Source organism: Balaenoptera ricei, chromosome 19 (genome assembly GCF_028023285.1).
Source record: "Balaenoptera ricei isolate mBalRic1 chromosome 19, mBalRic1.hap2, whole genome shotgun sequence".
Taxonomy (NCBI): Eukaryota; Metazoa; Chordata; class Mammalia; order Artiodactyla; family Balaenopteridae; genus Balaenoptera; species Balaenoptera ricei.
This window is the reverse complement of record NC_082657.1, coordinates 10,701,116-10,723,095: the sequence shown is the minus strand read 5'-3', so window position 1 is coordinate 10,723,095 and position 21,980 is coordinate 10,701,116. Positions and strand designations below refer to the sequence as shown.

Here is a 21,980-nt window from a genome sequence, read left to right as displayed (position 1 = left end):
TCTCCTGAGCGTTTTCCTGGCTCAGTTCCAGACACGCTGGCCTTTACACTTTCTCCAACAACTCCAGCAGGCTCCCACTTCAGGACCTTAGCCTGTGCTGTTCATGCTGGCTGGCAGGCTCTTCCTCTGAGGATTCCCTCACCGTCTGGTCGTTAGGCGAATGTCACCTTCTCTTGAGGCGTTTCCCCCACCAACCATTGTAAACTTGCAAACCCACTCTTCACTCCCCACGTACTCCCTCCTCCCCCCACCGTTATTTTTTTCCCTAAAGAACTTTTCACTAACGTAGAATATATTTTAGGTGTATTTTTGTTGTTGTTTTTGGTTTTGTTTTGTGTCTATTGTCTATCTGCCTTCACCACGAGACCGTGCGCTCCGTGAGGGAAAGGATTTATATCTATTTTGATCGCTGCTGTATCCCCAGCACCTACGGTATCTGGCACATAATAGCTGCTCAACCAATATTTTGTTTTGAAAAAAGGTTCTTGGCCCCCCGTTAAACACTTTAACATCTTATCGTCGCGTTAACCAGCACAATCACCCTGTGAGGAAACTGTGATGGTTATTTCCACCCCATCAGGGAGAAGGCTAAAAACTGGAGCCCTGCTATATGAAAATAAGGTATTTTTAAGCTTTTTCTTTTAATGCTGTCAAAGAACTCCTGTAGTTTTCCTCATGTGAATCTGACTTTTAACAACAAAAAATTATTGCTGTTTGAAATGTAATCTTTACCCCCAAAGTTCCTTATAATTGGTTATTGTGGTTGATTTTTTTTAAAAAATATTTATTTTGTATCTGGTTAACCTACTGAAATGTTGTGAATTCTTATAGTATTCCATTTGATTCTCCTGGCTTCTTTAGTGAGAGAGTCATCTACAGATAATACTTTCATCTCTTCTTTAACAGTATTTTAAACCAGATATTCCCTTTTACAGAAGATGAAACTGAAGCCCAATAATATTAAGTACCTTACCTTAGATTGTATTGTAAGGGCAGAGCTGGTATTTGAGTTCAGGAAGTCTGACTCTGGAGTCCATGCTCTTAACTTTTACATTATTTTGCCCCTTGCCTACACATCAATATCTTTTCTCTACACAAGCAATGCTAAGTTTGCAAACAAGACAGAGAAAGGTTCACATTTATTCATAACAGAAGCAAAAAAAAAGTCTTACAAATAAATTTAGTAAGGTGTATAGAGACATTAGAAGAAACCTTCAGAACCCTACTGAGAGAGATAAAAGATGTACAAATGCCACATTACAATGGTTGTGTTGTAAAGGTGTCAGATTTTGCAGAATGATCTACAGATTCAGTACAAATAGGACAAAATCACGATGGGGTGCTTTGAGTGTTAGCTCATCTTCCTTCTTTCCTGTTCACTTGTTTGTGTGTGGGTGTTTACTTCAAGATATTCAGACATTAAAGCATTAGTAATATATAACTTAAAACTGACTTTGTCTTTTGTTTGGTCATTTTTTTTTTCTTTCAAAATGAACAAATGGTAATGTTTACTTCCAGGAGCACCCAAATCCCTGACCTAACCTGAATATTATAGGGACTTTGGAACAGCCACTACTGTGGAACAGGAACTCCTTCTACAAAGATGCCCAACTAACACAGAGATTTCTCTCTCAGTTGTTTGGGGATTGGCTGAGACCCAAGTTTCATACCGAGGTTCTACTGGCAAGGAGTTGGGTGAGGACTCAACATCTACTGAAGAGCAAGGGGGTTGTAAATTCATTTGCTTTAAAGATAAAGATAAGGGAGAGGGAGAGTGTGACCTGTCCTTAGGATATTCGGGAGGAAAGCTGGGAAGAAGTTCTCGGCAGGAAAAAAAAAAGGACAGTCCTTTTCCTTTGCTTGATCCTCTACCTCAAACTATAAATGTTGGAGGCACCAGTGCTTAGTTTGTCAGCCCCTACTCTTCTCTGTGTTATCTAGTCTCTTTGGGATCTGTAGGGGGAAGGGTTAACTCAGCAGGCCTGAGTTGCTCAAACCCTGCACATTCCCCCAAAAAGGCCTGTTTCAAAGGACTAGTTCTTGGTCAGCTTCTGGGAACTGAGCTTTTATAATGTTCTATCTGGTAGAAGCGTATTTGCATGCCCGTACCAGTTTGTCCAGATAGTTATACAATGTGATCTATAGTGAACACACCTGCTTTCCTGCTGGGGGTCGGAAGCTTCAGTGACTGACCTCCTGTAAAAACCGTGGACATTTAAATTCAGGGTGAGCCTTCCTGGTTGGCAACACTTCACATGTGTTGTCACATATCGTGGGAATCCCCATGTGACTCCACAGAGAAAGGACCCTTGGAAGCTTATGCATGGTTTCCTCCAGACTCCACTTCATTTGCCTTTTCCCTTTGCTGATTTTACCCTCTGTCCTTTTGCTGTAATAAGCCATAACAACGAGTATGACAACTTCTAGGTCCTCTGAATCCTTTTAGCAAATCATTGAGCCTGAGGGTGGTCCTGGGGACCCGTGACACAAGATCTCATCTAGCCCCATAACTTCAAATCCCAGTGACAAGCCCTGCTCTATCTAGACTTTTATGAACGTTTACCTGCTTGATTCTCCAACTGATCCTTGACATGTCAAATCAAATTCTTGATTTCCCCTCTCTATCCCAAATTTGCTCCTCCCCCATTGTTGCTTCAGAAAGTGGTCTGCCAGCCATCCAGTTGCTCTGGCCAGAAACCTGGGGGTCATCCTTGACTCCTCTTTACCTTTAGCAAATCTCATTCTCACATCTCCATCCTTGAGCCCCTCAGGATTCTAAGTATCTCATGTCTATGCCTCCCCGGGTGCCTCATTCCCATGCTTCATTCTATGTTTTCTCTCGTCATCTCTTAATAGCTCCTTGTTCCTTATCCTCTACCACGATTTGAAAAGACACTGCTCGTCTGACCCGTGCATACATCCCATGCTCTACTCTGGCTGACTCAGACTCACACTTCTCCCTTGGTTGCTGTGTCCATCAATAGTCTTTGCCCATGTTTGGGATGCAGCGAATACTATGGCATCCCCTGCTTCTGGGTATCAGAACTTGGCCCTCTAATTCTAGGCCGCTTTTGCCTTGTTTCTATTGCTTTTAAAGAAACATGAGCCAAAAGCTTAAGATTTGGTGGGAGCTAGGGTCCAGAGCCTGAAAAACACATTGAAATAGAATGTCACAAGGTTTACAAAGAGAATGGCTGGAATATAATATGTACGCAATAAATGTCGTTGAATGTATGATTTAGCATGGCTTCTCTAGGATTTCTGGAGAAAAGATCTCTGCTTCTGTTAGATGAAGGGGTTGATTTGGCAGTACATGTTGTGTTCTGGATTCACAAGCACCTATTACACAAAGAGAAAAGGTAAGTTCCATTTCTAGGTGGGCTTTCCTGGGCTACTTGCTGTAGGAACCCAAACTTTCTGGCATTCTCCTTCCCCATCCTTGAAAATTCTGAAGGTCTTCCTCCTTTCTCATTGTATTTCAGTCACGCTGGCACCTCTCCATTCCTGGAATGGCCCATGCTTCCCCACTGTGGAGGACAGACTCTAAGGTGACCCCCATTATACTCACCTTCTGGTATTCATGCCCTTATGTAATCTTCCCCTTGAAGGCAAGACCTGTGACTTGCATCTAACCATTGGAATACGGCAAAGGTGACAGGATGTACATGCTTACATGTATGTGATTCTGTTCTATAAGAGCATGACATCTGTCGTGGCTTTGAAGAAGCAAGATGCAATGTTGTGAGCTGCCTATAGAGAGGGCCACATGGCAAAGTGCAGCCTCCAGCTGACAGCCAGTAAGAAACTGAGGCCCTCTTTATGACAGCCTGCAAGGAACTGAATGCTTCCAATAACCATATGAGCTTGGACGTGGATCCTTCCCCAGTCAAGCCTCAGATGAGACCTGAGACTTGGCCAACACCTTTATTGCAGCCTTGCAGAAGACCCATCTAAGCAGTGCCTAGACTCCTGACCCAGGAAACTGTGAGATAATAAATGCCTGTTATTTTAAGCCACTAAGTCTGTGGTAATCTGTTATACAGCAACAGATAACAAAGACATTCTCTTCAGGGCCTTTTCACTTGATGCCCCTCAACTCAGAATGTTCTACTCCAGACGCTTTGCATTGTTTGCTCCTTCTCATCCCTTCAGAATGTAGCAGACACTGAGGGGGCTGACCTGACACTCTTCCCCATATCTTCTCCCTTGCCTGCTTCTATTGAAGAGACTGGGAAGGATAACATCTCATTTTCTCAGCCTTCCTTGCAAGAAGAAATACCATGTGACAGCATTCTGACCCAAGGAGATACAAGAGGAAGTGCACTGGGTGAGATTTCCAGGAAGAGCTTTTGTTCTACTGATAAAAGGAAACAAATGCGACTCCTTTCCCCAGACCCTGATGAAGAGAGGGACCTAGAAGGCTATGTTTGTACCAGTTCACAGCTAATTGGAGAGCTGACAAATGTCAGCACAATCCATACAATGGCTGGAGTAAGTTGCTTCTCCTCTGAAGAATCTGAACCTAGAAACCTTTAAATAGTAGTAGAGGATGTTGTCATACGTAATCTGAAATTATAGAGGAGTAGTGACCAGGAAGCTTGCATAGGAATTAAATCTGGACCAAAGAGAATGGAACAAATTCATTGATCAGCAAAAATGAGCAAACATAAGAGAGAGAAACTTCCTGATTCCAGTCCCCATGAGGCCCCCAAGTAATTTCTGACATTGAGTTATCTGAGATTCCCCACTGTTCTCTCAATTAATCCACACTTTAATTAATCCGAACTACTTTCAAGGGGTTTGTCTTTCTTATTTAAAAAAAAACCCTAAGATATATAGACATTCACATCTTTTGAGAATGGTTCATCTGACAGGTAATAGAGCAGAATGGAATGTGATACAACAGAGTGAGATGGATTAAAGAGGAATGAACAAGAAATAGAAGGGTGGGGGGGGTGGATTGGGAGTTTGGGATTAGCAGATGCAAACTATTATATATATGTATAACTGAATCACTTTGCTGTACACCAGAAACTAATACAACATTGTAAATCAACTATACTTCAGTAATATAATTTTTTCTAAAAAGTAGAAATAGAAGGGAAGAGAGTGCAATGAAAGGAAATAGAAAACAATGAAACAGAATTGAATGGAAAGGGAAGGGATGAGGAAGGGGAAATGAAGAGAAAAGAAAGAAGGAAATGGAAAGAAAATGAAGTGAATGGAAAAGAAATATACAGAATGAGAAGAAATGGAAGGTGGTGGGATGAAACAAAAGCCAATCAAATGGAAATGCATATAAGTAGGGTACTGACTAGAAAGGAGTGGAATAGTAGGAAATAGAATGAATGGAGTGGATTAAATATGTGGCTGGAAAGAACAGGAATGAAATGGGATGGGAAGGAAAAGAATGGAAATGAAATAAAGTGATGGTATGGAAATGGAAAGTGATAGGAATAAAATAGACAGTAATGGAATGTGGAAGAAATGAATGGGGTGGGAATAAAAGGAAAAAATAGAAATGAATAAAATGTAATAGGGAGGAGTGGGAAAGAATGGAAAGGAATGAAAGAAGCAAGAGATGAACAGAACACAGTGAGATAAAGCAGAGTGGAGTGGGATGGAATGCAAAGGAATGGCATTGAGTGGGGTGGGTGGGAAGTGATGACAAGGAATGGAATGGGAAGAAATAAGAGGAATAAAAGAAATGAAAAGGAAGTAAGAGGAATTTTATGGAAAGACATGGATTGGGGAGGAGTGGAGTGGAATGGTATGGAAAAATAAAACTAACTGGAATGGAGAGGAAATAGCTGGAATTAAGTGAGAAGGAAATGAAGTTAAATGGATAGAAAGGAAATGCATGGAGTGAAAATAAATATGATGGAAATGTGGGATGGAGTAAAGTGGAGTGGATTGGAAGGGAATGGAATGAAATGAACCAGAAAGTGATAGGATGGAAATGGGTGGAATGGGATTGAAAAGATTTTTGGAAGGAAATCTCTTGATAGTTTATCCTACAGATTCTTTAGCAAGGAGGAAAACGCAGATTAGTGGCAGCTCTCCATCTGTCCAAAGACTCAGTGTGGCATAAAAGTACCTCATATTTTGACTCTGTGTTTTCTTTTGGTAGAGTTGGGACCAAGGGATGCAACGCAAGTTTGGGCGATGGCTTCCTGGGGCCACGAGAATAGTCCCCATGGACTGTGGAAGGTGATTCCTTCTTGAAGTGAACAAAGAGATCAGTTAGGGACCACAGGCACAGTTTGCCTTAGAATCACAGCAACTGGAAAGTGCCAACTTTCACTCTTCAGAGATCCAGAGACAAAGAGATTTGACCCGGTTCTTACAAAGGATCAGAAGGAGAAATAGGTTTAGGACCCAGGGCCCTACCCCGGGCCCAGAACTCTTCCTTCTCACCTGGCTACCTCTGCAATCTCTACTCCAAAACTTCCTTTGCACCCCATCACTTGTTAGGCCAGTGCCACTTCATTTGCAATCCAATTCCAAGCACTGGAAACGGAAGCAGCACAGTATAGGAGCCAGAGTCCTAGAATCTGACCCAGCTCCCTGTGAGGCTCTGAGCCGCTTTCGCCTCATTCCTGGCCCTGCAACGCTCAATGAAGGATCTAGACAAGATGACTTCTCAGGCTTGTCAAATATAACATTCTCAGATTGTATTAGCTTGCAGCTTCTTTAATAAAATCAAGCTGGGCCAACCTACCTCATAGAACTGCTCTGGAGGGTCTAGTGTCCGCATCTGGGGGAAAAGAAAGTAGTGAAGAGGTCGTGGGGCTTGGGATAAAGGCCACCCCTGGAAGTTCTTGGAAATAGCTTAGGCCTCAGAGGCAGTTACATCCCTTCTGATTCCCAGAGTGGGTCCAGGTTAGGCATTGTCATGTTGAAGAGAAAGAAGACAAGGAGAAGAGATGAAAAAGCCATGGAAGGTCTTGAGATCCCCAGAGAAAGCAGAGGAGGAGATGCAGAGAGACCCAAGCTGCCACTGGGCATCCTCAAGGGCATATGCCTGAACCCCACCCAACCCCAAGAGGTAGGACTGTAACAGCCCTCCTGGGCTGGGAAAGGGCGCGACAGTTGGGGGAACAGAGAGGGCCCCTCTGGAGCATTACCCACCTTTATGACTTGGATCTGTCCTTGAGTGTCGGGTACATTGGCATACATAGGCATGCACCAGTCTAGAGAAAGTGAATGCCAGCCCAGGGCTGGAGTTAGGAAGAGATAGGAGGGAAGGGGCAATCTGCCCAGGTCACTTCTATCCCCAGGAAGGATGTGGCAGAAACCTTCCTTCCTTTCTCCCCAGGACCCCCCATCACATCTCCAGTGATCTTAACCCGGGAATGTCCTGGAAATCAAGTTCTGGGTTAGTTAAGGCTGTCTGATGACACAGATGAGAACAGAAGTCTAAGACTTAGCCTCAGTTACACCAGGGTCCTCTTTAGCCTGGGTTTATCGTATGTCCTCCCTGGCCTTGGTTTTCTTCTCTGTAAAACTGAGCTGAATTGGAGAGTCTCCAGGGGACGTCCACTTCATGAGCCCATCATACCAGAATCGTAGGCCAGACATGACAAAGATGTTTCATTTTGCCTTTGGTCAATTCCCATCCATTAGCAGAGGGTGACAGAGGCATTGTGTTGACATGGACTTTGAGACTGGTTTTGAGTTTAGCAGGGAGGAGTGTTGTGATTGATTCTCTCTGTTTATAGCACTCAATTAACAAAGTGTTCTGAGAGTGGGGAAGAAAAGAATGGCAGCACGTTGCCCTATTTGTGTTATGGCTGTTGGAACGGGCAGAGCTCCTCAGAGCTCTTACCTCCAATCTCATCCATTTTCCAGATGGGGACCCGGAGACTCTGAGAGTACAGGGCTTGCCCATGATATCAGAGTGACTTGGGGGTAAGCTGGGGGCAGAGGCCTGGGCTCTGTGCACCAGCCTCTTCTTCAGACCTCACTGCTGACCTGGGCATCAGCTATGGGTCACTTACTGCGACCGGGCTCTGCAAGGTGACCCTCTTCAGAGGTGGGTGTCGTGGCCTCATAGGTGGGTTCCTCTGTCGTTCTCCTTGAGGGCCTGAAAACCCAAGACCCTCGTTCTTCTGTGCCTCCAGACCTTGCCCATCTGCACAGGCTCCGCCTATATCCCATGTACATTTTGGGCAATGTGCCAAACCCTCTCAATTCCCCACGTGCCATGGATACCACTCAGCACCAAGGTCAGCAACACTCCTGCCAGTCAGGTCCCCTGTGGGCCACACCCCCTTTCCCGTTCCCAGGTTTACCCTTTGGCATTTCTGATGTAGAGGAAACAGCCCAGCCCTGTGGCCAGAGCAGTGACGGCCAGGATCCCGATGATAATGCCAGCGATGGCCCCTCCAGAGAGAGATGACCCGGGACCTGGGCAAGGAGAGAGAATCAGGACCTCGGCCTGACACACCCTCATCCCTGTCCCCAGCCCCATTCCCAAGTTTGTGGCTTTATCTCCACTTGATAATTTGATGAGCACTTGTCTTCCAGCCATTGGGAAGCTGAAGTTTGTGGTAGTAATAGAATCATTTCTGGAGTCAAACAGCCTAAGTTCACATCTCAGCTGTGTGACCTTGGCCATGCCATGCTACTTAACCACTCTGTAGGTCCATTGGCTCTTCTGTAAAGAGAGATAATATGAAGCCTACTCTATACGGTTGCTGAAAAGATTAAACATATACGTATTCATGTTCAGCATATGCAATGTTCAGTATGTTCAATGTAGGTAAAGTATTTAGACCTACAGTGATCAGTCAATGTTGCTGTGACGATGTTACTAATTAGGATGATGGATCAAACATGGCCTTCAGAGAGAGAAAAGGGCTTTGGCAACCAGAAACCTGGCTTTCCCCTGAGTGAGCCACCTTTGACTCTCTGGGGCCCTGTGGACACAGCCAAAAGTAACTACTCTTCCTGAGTCTCATTTCCTCATCTGCAAAGTGGGGGAAATGGTACCCACTGCATAAGGATGTTGCAAAGATGAAATGAGATCACGAGTGTTCATGCCTGGCACCCAGTGATTGATTAATAAATGGCAGTTGTTATCATGAGCATTGGCCTACTGTTTACCCATCCCACTTTCGCCCAGAACCTTTCTCAAAGCGGTGAAGTCCAGCCACAGGAATGAAGAAGGCAGCCACACGAGGGTCAGGGGTATGAGGAAAAGATTCTGCTTTGGAGGGGCAAGAGGGGGCTTCCTAGATGCCTGAGGAGTTCTTGGTTTTATTCTCTGAGTATCCATTTCTTTAAATGTTAAACAAGCATAGTAATCTGTAACCCTACAGTCTTTTGAGAAGATTAAATGAGATCACATGTAAAAGGACCAGCACAGTGCCCGACACTTAGGAGGTGCTTTATAAGAGGCAAAGATGATGACGATGATGATGATGATGACAGAAGCTGCCATCTACCAAGCTCTAAGCTCCAAGAGCCCTTCATACATGATCCAGTTCAAACCCTACAACATCCCTGTGAGCATCAAACAAACTCACTGCTTCCTCCTTTGAGCCTCTGTTTCTCATCCATCAAATGGTCTTAACAAGACCAGAGCGCTGTTCTGAAGACTGAATGAGGTAATTTGGAAAGCTGTTATGGGGTCCTCTACTTTGCAGACAACTAAGAACACTGCTCTTGTGGGAATTCCCGGGCGGTCCAGTGGTTAGGACTCCTCGCTTCCACTGCAGGGGGCCCCGGGTTCGATCCCTGGTCGGGGAACTAAGATCCTGCGGCCAAACAACAACAATAACACTGCTCTTGAGATGGCCAGCCGGTTTTTTAAACCCTAGTGATGGGGCTTTAGTCTCTAAGTCTCAATCTCTCCTGAACGGTGGAAATACCAACAGGCCTGCCTCATAGCTGACTGGCAAAGAGTACCCAAGAAATGTTTGCTGATAATATATATGGAAAGGCTTGCTTCAGGGTGTGACACAGGCTCGATAAAGAATAGTTTTATTAAAAAAAAAAAAAAGAATAGTTTTATTTAGCAAACACAATATGCCAGGCACTGCCATAAGAACTTTACAAATGTTAAGTAATCTTCAACAACGCTTTGATGTAAACACAACTATTATGTTTGTTTTACAGACAAGGAATCAGAGGCCCAGAGAGGTTAAGTAGCATGCCCAAGGTCACACAGCATTGGAGCCAGGATGTGAACAGCGACTGGCAAACAGCGACACTATGTTGCCCTCTCAAGAACTCAAGGCAGAAATACAGGGGCTCTCTGCCAGTCACACCCAGGTTGTTATTAATATAATTCCTGACCCCACCTATCAGCTCACTCCTTCTCTCATTGGTGATCTCCCTGACTCACTGTGCTTCTAAACAATTCTGAAAGGTAGGCATCATAAGCCCCATTTACAGATAGGAAAACTGAGGCTCAGAGCAGCCTGGAGAGTTTACCAGGGCACACAGGTAGGAAGTAGAGGTTCTAGAGCCTGAGTGTTAGCAGTTGGGATTCAACAGCTCCGGATTAGGAACCTGCCCTTGCAGGACAGTCATTGCCACACCCCAGCCCATGGTAAGGGAAGATCAGATTGCTGAGGCCAGCATCAGGAAAAGTCACCTGGACCCAAGGAGAAGGTGTACCTGAAAGACTCACCTATCACTCTGACCAGGACTGAGGCAGAGCGGGCCAGTTGGGTGAGAGAGTTAAAAGCTGTGCAGCTGTAAATCCCTTGGTGTTCCGAAGTCAGGGCCTCGATGACCAGCTGTTCCCCTGTACAGACACTCGTGGAGGGTTCAAGGGTCCAGTGAAACTCAGCATCCGGCTGGGATTCAGCCCAACACTGCAGGGTCAGGCTGGAGTTGAGCTCCGCCCTGATGGTGTTGACCACCTCGGACGTCGAACCCCTGGTGATGTCCACTCGATCAGGGCCATCTGTGTGCGGATCCAAATGTTATGTACCCATCCTCCACTGGCGAGATGTCCTATTTCATCCCATTCAATTCCACATTGGAAGTCCTGCCTTTTTTTTTTTTTTCCTTCTCAATTCTAACTAAGGGAATTCCAGGCTGTAGCCTGGAAAACAAGGGCTCTTCAACTGCTGTTGAAAGGAATCCCAGCAAGAGAAGAGAAAATGCTCCCCTTTCCTCCTTAGCTGCCGAGCAAACAGATTGTAGTCCACAACGTGGAGGGGGGGAAAATTCAAAACAAAACAAAATTAAAATAAAAAACAAAAACCTCTGCCATTGCAAAAGTGAATTCTAACAAAGGAGCCTTATAAGACATCCAGGCTTCAGAAATTGTTGCTGTGTCCTGTGAATGTAGCCTCTAACTTCCAAAATGTTTACAGTTCTGATGGAATCTCTTAATAACGAACAGCCCGGTGACAATATCTAAATTTACATCTCCATGTATTCACAAAGGTAGAGATGCTTGTGGATTTTCTTTGTTAAGCCAGAAGGGGACCAATGGTACTTGGCTCTCCTCCCACAGACATGAAGGAAACAAAGAAAATGGCTGTTGGATTTCTTATGCAAACCAAGAGTTTGAGTCTTGTCTCATTGAAATTAATGTGAACTACTGGAAAGAAGGATGCAAAGAGGTTCTAGTTGGGACATTCCAGGAGATGAGGGAAATCTTGCCCTTGTCCCTAAATATCCTTTGAATCTGTTCATTTCTCTCCATCCTAACCCCATGGTCATCAGGATCCCTCATTTGCCCCCATCCTGGTCTCCCCGTCCTGCTCTCAAATCCTGCCCACAGCAGCTAGAAGTGTCTTCCTAAGTACAAACTTGACACTATCCCTCCCCTGCTCAGAAACTTCCATGGCTCCCTAGGGTCCTTGGGACAAAGCCCAAGGCTGATGAACTCATTCCCAGGGTCCCTGTAGACCCCTCCAGTCCCACCACTCACCTCTCCACACCTCCCACTTTCAATCCTGGAATAAGATCCTACTTGGATAGGGAGGGTGGGAGGGAGGGAGACGCAAGAGGGAGGAGATACAGGGATATATGTATATGTATAGCTGATACACTTTGTTATAAAGCAGAAACTAACTCACCATTGTAAAGCAATTATACTCCAAGAAAGATGTTTTCAAAAAAAGATCCTACTTGGAGATTCCATTGCCTCAGAGTCATCGCATACTCTCTTCCTTCTCTGGAACGCTATTCTCCTGAGTCTGCTCTACCTAGCTAACTTACGTGTCCTTCGGGTCTCGCGGTAGACACCGCCTCTCATGGTGAGCCTTCCCACATCCCCCAGACTGGGTGGGGGCTCCCTTTGGGTTCCCCAAATCTCTGGTCCCATGGCAGGACCTATCACACTGTATTTTCTTTGCCTGATTATTGATCTCCCAACCCTGAGTAGGCTGTGAGCTCTGAAAGTCACGGCTATCATCAAGTGCCTTACTTGTTGCTCAGCATACAGAGAGAACAAAATAGACATTTTTGGCTTCATGACCAGAGTTGGAAGGAAAGAGGAGAGAGCAAGAAAGGAAGGGAGGGGACTTCCCTGGTGGTCCCGTGGGAAAGAATCCGCCTTGCAATGCCGGGTCCATCCCTGATCGGGGAACTAGGATCCCACATGCCGCGGGGCAGCTGGGCCCACGCGCCACAACTACCGAGCTCACGTGCCTCAACTAGAGAGCCCGCATGCTGCAACTTCAGAGCCCACGCGCCCTGGAGCCTGCGTGCAACGCACCACAACTAGAGAGAGAAAACCCGCACAACACAACTAGAGAGAGGCCCGCGAGCCGCAAGGAAAGATCCCACATGCTGCAACTAAGACCCAACACGGCCCCCCCCCCAAAAAAAAGGAAGGAAGGAAAAGCAATGTATTTAAGCCATGTCTCTCTATCCCCCTGCTGTTTAGTGTGCACATGTAAAGTGTACCCCTACTTTCTCTCCCTGCAGAGACCTCTTCTCCCCCAGTCTTCCCGAGCTCAGGTCATGGCTTCTTCATCCTTTGAGTAGCTCAGGCAAAAAAAACCCTTGGAGTCATTCTTGACTCTTCCCTTCCTCTCTTGCTTCAGGTCAATGAGCAGCAAATCCTGTGAGTTTGATATTTAAAATATATTCATGGCTGACCACTTCTCATCACCCACAGTTGCCACTGGCTCAGCCCCATCATCTCTTGATGGATGACTGTGGCCACCACGAGAGGGTGCCTCACAGACCTCCAATGGTAAGAGTGTGATTGACCAAGAGCCCAGCTGCTGTACCCCCAGGCCTTTCCTGGGCTGCACCCTGCCAGTACCTGAGTGTGTTGGGGAAACTAAGGCAGACCCCTTCCTGGGAGACATGGGCTCCCCGAGAGTCCTGACGATGTTCCTTACACTACATGGCAGGCCACACGCTCCCATCCAACCCTCTCCCCCTTTCTTCCTCACTCGGAGTCACACTTAGATCTCAGTCTGATGGCCCTCCCAGCCTTTTGAGGTGCCCTCCCTCCTTTTTCTGCACAGGAGCATTCCCTTAATAAAATCCTGGCACGTATAATCTCATCTTGAGATCTGTCTCCATGGACCCAGACAAACACAACTCTTTCTACTCTTTCTATCACCTCGTCCGTCTCCCCTGCTTCCAGCCCCTAGACAAGGGCCAGAGAGACCCTGTGCAAACCCAAGTCTAATCCTCTCTCTCCTCTGCTCAGAGCCTTCTGTGGCTCCTAGTGTCCTCACCATGGCCCGCAGGACCCTGTGTGGTCTACCCCACTCTCCCAGCTTCTTCTGTTCCCATAGTTGACCTCTCTGGTCACCTGGGCCTCCTTGCATTCCTCTGACATGCCAAACACAGCCCCATCTCACGTGCTGTTCCCTTGCCTGGAACTCACTTCCCCTGGCTAGCTGCACGGCTCACTCCCGGCCTCCTCCTGCAGAAACACCCCCTCCTCTGGGAAGCCTCCCCTGACCACCCCAGCTAGGACTGCAACACCTCCCCAGTGTCCCAGCCTTGCCTGTCTTTCGTGCCGCCTCTAGTGCCATCTGACACACTAGGAATCTCCCTTGCTTAGCTGTTTATGGTCTGTCTCCCCCACTAGAACATAAGCTCCATGAGGGTTGTCTTGTCCGGTGCCCAGACATGCCTGGCACAGAGCAGGTATTCAATAATTATGGAATGAGTGGCTGGAAGGAAGAACTGAAGCAGGGGAGGGAGAAGGGAGGGGGAGAAGGGAGGGGGAGAAGGTCCCGGCTCGGGGCGACTCACAGCTGATGTTCAGCTTGAGGGGGTCACTCCGCACCCGGCTGCTCCAGTTCCAGACCTCACACTCATAGGGCCCTGTGTCATTGCGCTGAAGGCCATGGATGGCCAGGGTCCTGTTGTCAGCTGACAGCACCAGGTGCTTGCTGGGCAGAAGGAGCTGGCCCCGCAGGAACCACTGGGCTGCAGCTCTCTCATGGGTGGTCTGGCAGGTCAGGGCCACCAGGCTGGCGTTCTCTATGAGAGTCTGGTTCGGGGGCATGACGCAAGGCTTGGTCAGCCTTTCTGGAAACACATAGAGAAACAGGATGGGGTCCAGGGTCCCTCTGTCAGTCTCCCACCCATATGGGGCCCGCAGAATTTTCCAGGGCTGTGTGTGTATGTTGTGGGTGGTGTGTGTGTGTATATGTGTTTTGCATATGACTATATTGTGTGGGTGGTACATCTAAGTCTTTTGTGTATGAGTGTGTGTTGTGTGACAATTATGTGAATGCGTTACGGGTTTTGTGTGTATGGAGAGTGTGTGGTATGTGGATGTGTTTTGTGTGTGAGTGTGTGCTTTGTGTCTATTTATATGTGTGTGTTGTGTGTATATGTTTTGTGACTGTGAGGTATGGTGGTGTATATATAGGTACTTTGTGTGCAAGTGAGTGTGTATTGTGTGTGTATATATTTTCTGTGCATGAGTATATGTTATGTGTCTGTGGTAGTGTATGTGGTATGTGTATATATTGTACTGTGTGCATATATGCTTTGTGTATCACTAAATTGTGTGTGTAGTACAGTTATGCATTGTGTGTGTGTTCTGTGTCATTGTGCATGTGTTGACAGTGTTGAACGTATGGTATGTGGGGTGTTTTCTGTGTTGTACATGAGGACGTTGAGTGTCTATGATGTGTGTGTGTGTCTATTGTGTGCATATTACATTTTGTGTGTATGTGTTTTACGGGAGAATATGTTGTGTGCCTGTGGTATTGTTTGCTCCATATGTGAGATATGTGCCTGTGTTTTGTGTGTGAGTATTGTGTATGTGCTGTGCATATGTGTGAGTGCGTGGTATGTACATGTTGTGGGTTTGTGTGTATGGTATGTGTATGTGTTGTGTGTCTGTGATGCGTTATGTACTGTGTGTTTCATGTATTGTGTATATCTGTTGGGTACGTGTTATATGTATCTTGTGTGAGTGTGTGTATTCTGTGCTTTTGTATGTTGTGTATGTGTTGTGTGTGAGTTGTATGTGTCTGTGGTGCACATGTGTGAGTGTGCTATGCATGTGTGATTGGTTTTTTTTTTGGCTGCACTGTGCAGCATGCGGGACCTTTGTTCCCTGACCAGGGATCGAACCTGTGACCCCTACAGTGGAAGCGTGGAGTATTGACCATGGGACTGCCAGAGAAGTCTCCTGCATGTGTGATTGTTATTTGTGTGTGTGTCCCTATGTGTGTATGGGGTGTGTGAGTGTTGTGTCAGTGTTTGTATGTATAGAGAATCGCCTCCCCCACTTGCAGAGAATCAAGTGACAGACGCCCCACAGAGAGCCTACAAGGCCTTGGAGAGGATGTGTCAAGCCAGGACCCAGGTCCTTGCCTGTGGCCAGAGCCACGATCTGCCACCAGCCACATGGGAAGTCCCACTCCACTGGGTCCTCCTCAAACTCTAGGATATTGGTGTAGCTCTGATTCTCAGAGAAACAAAGGGGAGGAATATAGGGGAAAGAGACTCACCAAGGACGTGGAATTTAAGAGTAGCCAGGTGGGACAGCTGGGTGGCACTGTTGGACACCAAGCAGCTGTACGTGCCCTCGTGTTCCCTGGACACGGCATAGATGGTAAATGTGCTTGCGGTGAGAAACGAGCTCGTGATGGGCTTGGAGTCATTGGGGAAAACCCATAAATAGGCAGCGGGTGGGTGAGACTGAGTTTCCACCGAGAAGGTCACGTTGCTGCCCTCTATCACTTCAACTGCCTCCCCGTTGGGTACCCCGGGCTCCACCTTGATTCTGACAGGGTCAGGACCATCTGGGAGGAAGAGAACAATTGTAGCAGTAATAGCGTCAGTGACGGCTCTCTTAGGGGGACCTAGACAGTCAATAAACATTAATTTTTCTCTTCTCCCCACTCAAGCTCTGGAAACATTACAAAGGAGATGCAAGAGTCTGACAGTGATGACATGTCAGCTTCATCCCTGGATAAAGCGGGATTGGAAGAAATATCTAAAGCATGCCAGCAAATGCTCTTTCCTCACCACTACCTAGGCAATATTTTGGATCAAACTTCCGAAAGTTAAGGAGCTCAGTTTTAGGTATGTCAAGCTGGACATTCCCAGGAGAATCCAAGTAGAGACATCAAACAGTTATACGTCTGGAGTTAAAGCGTGGACAAGTCCGCATTCAGATGGTATTTAAAGCTATGAGACTGCGGACTCCCCTGGTGGCACAGTGGTTGGGAATCCGCCTGCCAATGAGGGAGACACGGATTCCAGCCCTGGTCCGGGAAGATCCCATATGCTGCGGAGCAGCTAAGCCCGTGTGCCACAACTACTGAGCCCGCGCGCTGCAACTGCTAAAGCCCGCACGCCTAGAGCCCATGCTCTGCAACAGGAGAAGCCACCGCAATGAGAAGCCCGCGCACCGCAACAAAGAGTAGCCCCCGCTCGCCGCAACTAGAGAAAGCCCGCGCGCAGCAATGAAGACCCAACACAGCCATAAATTATTTAAATAAAGAAATAAACAATAAAGCTGCGAGACTGAACGAGATCACCAAGGAAGTGGGTGCTGGGGAGGGGCTGGGAGAATGGAAAGGGACTCACAGTTCACAACCAGGAAGGTGGGGTCACTGCTTATGACCTGGAGGACACCCCAAACTTCACATTGGTAAGTCCCGGTGTCTTCCCGCTGGACAGGGAAGATGGTGAGGGTCTTGCCATCTGTGGACAGCTGCATGCGCTCATGCAACACCAGGGGTTGATTGTTGGAGACCCAGTAGATGGTAATGTTGACATCTTTGGTGCCACAGTAGAAGGTCACATTTTCCTTGTGCTCTATGGCTGTGCCCTGGCTGACTGAAATGGTGGGCTTGGCCAGCGATTCTACAGAGGGAGAAATAGAGAGAGGGAAACAAGAGGCAGAGACACAGATAAAGGAAGACCAAGCAAGATATAGTCACAGAGGGACCCAGAGAAACAGGGGTGGATTGGAATTGCATGCAGACACCCTGGAGCTCCATGAATGGGCTCAAATGCTGGATCTACTTCCCATTCTAGGTGTGATCTTGGGCCACTCACTTCCCCTCTCCCAGGCCCATTAAATGGGATGGTACAAATAAAATGGAGGGTATGGGATATGACAATGGGTCATGCAAAGAAGTCAAGCTTGTAACATGCATGACAGACAGGTCCCCTTACCCACTTCTTAGCCAACCTTCCCCACCCACAGCCCTGATAGCCACAGCCCACATCTTTACCACGTTCCCCCCCCCACCGCCAGCTTCGACACAAATGATCGGACCAGTTGTTGCCCAACCCTGAGTGAGCCAATCAGGTTTGTCATGTTGGGACTTTGGGCATGGAACCCTGATGGGCGCTTGAGGTGTGGAGACGGAGATCAGCATGACAGCCTTGTTTTCTGTGCCCTGAATCTACCATGAGTCTAGGGTGACCAAGGGGCCCCAAATATAGACGGAACAACATCCTTCTCACTTCGGGTGACTTTAAGCAGGTTGGCATCAGGGGTGAGCTGGGCTGCAGCTGGCAGGCTCCACACGGTCAAAAGTGAGGCTGGAGGGGAAAGAGGAGGCATTCAGGGAGGAAGAGGTGTGTTGGGGGTGCCCAGTTATGGTCTTCCTAAGTGGAGGGAGACCTGAGGTCACGGACGGGGCCCTCCACCCCTAGAGGCTTGACTTCTACCCATTACTTATTGGCTGTGTGACTTGAGGCATGTTTTTATCTTCTCTGAGCCTCAATTTCCCCAGCTGTAAAACAGGAATAATATCATCTGCCTCCTAGGATTGTTGTGGGTGGTAATGAACACTGTCAAGCTTTTAACTGGGTCTCCTGAGGGTTACTGTGCTCTCTCCAACGATGCCCACTCCGTGGGAGATGCATGGTCAGCTTCCCCCTTCCACAGGGAGGTAAACGAATGCTCAGGTTGGTGAAGTCACTTTCCAAGACCAGATAGTAAGTGTCAAAAGCTAACTGGAACCTGGCCTGCCAGCCCTTAAAGACTGCGCTCTCAACACCATGCAATTCCTCTGGTCCAGGGATGGGCACAGAGCCAACTCCTGATACAGGGGAACTTCTTTTATTATCTTTGATGGGAGAAATTAACCTTTCGTACTTCCTCATACTTGCCCTCAGGCAGAGATTTCCCTTGCACAGGGGAAGAAAAGGGAACAAGGTAGTAGGAGTTTCCAGTTTTCCATTTGGCCATTTTGCACACGGTTTTGTGGCAACTTAAAGGCTGTGGGCATAGATGGGGAGCCTCAACCCCAGCAGCCATGCTCATGTGCAGCTGACCTTGACATTCCCCCCTTGCCCTAACCATCAGCCCAATTAACAGAGGCTGGCAGCTATGCCCTTCTCTACCCCTCAAATGACCCCAGTTTAGCCCAAGCACTGCCCCATCCCCTGCTCAGTCAGGTTAAGGGCATGGGCTCTTAGTATATTTGGGAGCAAATATGGACTCTGCTGCTTACTTTCTCTATTATCATGGGCAAAGGGCTTTCTCTTTGTGAGCCTCAGTTTCTTCAACTGCAAAATGGGGAGAATAGTAGAACTTAGTTTATCAGGTTATTGTGAGGTCTGATATCAGATAATGACAGTTCATAGTAAGTGTCAGTCACTATTATTAGTACTACTGTTTGTTTGTTTTTTGGCTGCACTGTACAGCATGCAGGATCTTAGTTTCCCAACCAGGGATCAAACCCAAGCCCCCTGCAGTGGAGGTGCAGAGCCTTAACCACTGGACCACCAGGGAAGTCCCATAGTATTATACTATTGTAATTATCACTATTATCATCATTATTATTTCCTGTGCTTGTATTTCTCTATCTTCAATGCTATTAGAGGTAAAGCCCATAGGCTCAGAACCTGACTCCCTGGGTTTTGAATCCCACCTTTGCTGTTTATTTGGGCAAGTGATGTCCTCTGTCTGAGTCTCAGTTTCCCCATTTGTAAAACAAGGGTAATAATAGTTCCCGCCTCATAACTGTCATAGGATAAATGAAAGAATGTGAGTGAAAGCATCAACAGTGGGCCACATCATATCCATCTGAAAGAGGAAACTTCTCTCTCTGCAAATCCTCCACCTGGACCCTTTCCCCCTGCCCCCTCCCCAGAGGGCCCTGTCTTCTGTCTCTCCAGGAGGAGGCAAATTTCAAAGAAAAACCCACAGATGATGGGGCTGATAAATGTCAGACCCCCGTCCCCAGGAGGACCGCAAAGCCCCTGCAGCCTGCCGGGCTCAGCCAGGAAGCTCCGACCGGAGGGGAGAGCTGGTCTCAGGGCCACACAGCAAAGCCGGGCTGAGCCCTCACCTCTGCACGCCACACACTGCAAAATCACATCTTTGCCTCCAAGATGCTTTTATAAAAGTTGAAGGATAGTTGATTTACAGTGTTGTGCTACTGTCTGGTGTACAGCAAAGTGATTCATACACACACACACATGCGTATACATATTTATGTATAATATATATACACACACATATACATATATGTATTATATATATACACACGCATACACATATATATGTATAATATATATACACACGCATACACATATATATGTATAATATATATACACACGCATACACATATATATGTATAATATATATACACACGCATACACATATATATGTATAATATATATACACACGCATACACATATATATGTATAATATATATACACACGCATACACATATATATGTATAATATATATACACACGCATACACATATATATGTATAATACATATATACACACGCATACACATATATATGTATTATATATATACACATGCATACACACATATATGTATAATATATATACACATGCATACACATATATATGTATAATATATATATACACACGCATACACGTATGTATTATATATATATACACAAACATACACATATATATGTATTATATATATACACACACACATATATATGTATAATATATATACACACGCATATACATATATATGTATTATATATACACACACGCATATACATATATATGTATTATATACACACGCATATACATATATATGTATTATATATACACACACGCATATACATATATATGTATAATATATATATACACACGCATACACATATATATATTATATATATACACACGCATACACATATATATGTATAATATATATATACACATGCATATACATATATATGTATAATATATATACACACGCATATACATATATATGTATAATATATATATACACACACACATATATACATATGTATTATACATTCTTTTTCAGATTCTTTTCCATTATAGGTTATTACAAGATATTGAATATAGTTCCCTGTGCTGTACAGTAGGACCTTGTTGTTTTTCTCTTTTATACATAGTAGTGCGCATCTGTTAATCCCAAGCTCCTAATTTATTCCTCTCCCCCTGCTTTCCCCTTTGGTAACCATAAATTTGTTTTCTACATCTGTGAATCTGTTTCTGTTTTTTAATCAAAATATTCTAGTTTCTCCCTTTTGCCTTAGATGCCCTTTAAGCATAAATTTCACATCCATCCCCCGTCCTGATGCGTGCCCTGGCCTCTCAGGGCTGGCACATCTTCTCTCTGCCTGTCTCACTCCTGTCTCTCTGTTATGCTCCGTTTCTGGGTCTGTGTCTCTGTCTCTCCCCACCTTGACTCTTCCTGAATCTATTTCTCTCTGTGTGTCTTTGAAGAGTTTTCTTGCTCTTTTTCCTTTGTCTCCCTCTCTCCTCTCTGCTTCTCTCTGTTTTTCCCTCTGGTGCAGTTTCTAGTGTTATTTTCACTCTATTTCTGTCTTTCTCTCTGATTCTCTCTGGTTCTGTGGTTCTGATTCCATCTCTCTGTACATACGTCATTGTCTCTGCCTCTGTCTCCCTTTGTCAATGTCTTTTGTATTTGTGTTTATTTCTGTCTCTATTTCTGTGTCTCTCTCTGTCTCTTTCATGCACATGTACACACACACCCGCCGCGCCCCACCTGAAGGGAGCAGCGCACTCACCCGAGAGCAGGAGTTCTGCCCAGCGGTGGCCCCGTAGGTCAGCGGACCCCATGGGCTCACTTCACGGCACCAAGCTGACTGTCTCCCCGGCTTGTGCACGCAGACGCCGTCCTCACTCCAGCTGCGGCCCCTCCAGCTCCCCTCTCTTCCCCTCTGCCCTGCTGCAAACTCAAACTCAAAGGCACTTGGATGACAGTGGCTCCCCGGACAGACTTGGGCTCCGCCTCCGCCCTCCACCCAAGGGCTCACTTTCCTCCTCCCAGCACGGAGAGAACAGAAGCCCCGGGAAGCCTGGGGTTTCCCCCAAGGTGGGGAAGGAGAAAGAAAGCCCCGCCCTCTGGCCCTGGATCCCCTTGAGAATGATGCCCCTTGCCACCCCCAGCCCCGCTCCTCGCTGTTTTTGCCAGGAGGAGGTGGTGCCAGGGTGGGACAATTCAAGAATGTTAAAGGGACCAGGAACTAAGATTATCATTGTCAACAGCTCTAACAATAAAATCAATAATGGTGGTTCCTGGCTGTCAAGAGCTTAGCAAAACAGTGCCAAGCTCACTATGAGCAGCCTGGA

General features: G+C 46.3%; 1 protein-coding gene and 1 pseudogene across 2 annotated transcripts; both read right to left on the bottom strand.

The window, feature by feature from the left end:
• The window catches only part of LOC132353967 (carcinoembryonic antigen-related cell adhesion molecule 1-like), a 902,477-nt pseudogene that overhangs the window by 858,272 nt on the left and 22,225 nt on the right, over nucleotides 1–21,980 (bottom strand).
• On the bottom strand, nucleotides 1,137–21,547 carry CEACAM20 (CEA cell adhesion molecule 20). Of its 2 annotated transcripts, none has more exons than XM_059905855.1 (11): nucleotides 21,416–21,547; nucleotides 17,881–17,958; nucleotides 16,993–17,271; nucleotides 15,909–16,202; nucleotides 14,191–14,469; nucleotides 10,640–10,918; nucleotides 8,295–8,409; nucleotides 8,001–8,086; nucleotides 7,132–7,220; nucleotides 6,722–6,757; nucleotides 1,137–3,339 (listed from the first exon to the last, which is right to left on the bottom strand). In XM_059905855.1, the coding sequence occupies exons 1-11, from the start codon at nucleotides 21,465–21,467 to the stop codon at nucleotides 3,286–3,288; spliced, it is 1,641 nt and encodes a 546-aa protein (XP_059761838.1). In that variant the 5' UTR covers nucleotides 21,468–21,547; the 3' UTR covers nucleotides 1,137–3,285. The 2 variants fall into 2 exon arrangements, with proteins under 2 accessions (XP_059761838.1, XP_059761839.1); XM_059905856.1 differs by having other exon boundaries at nucleotides 7,132–7,193.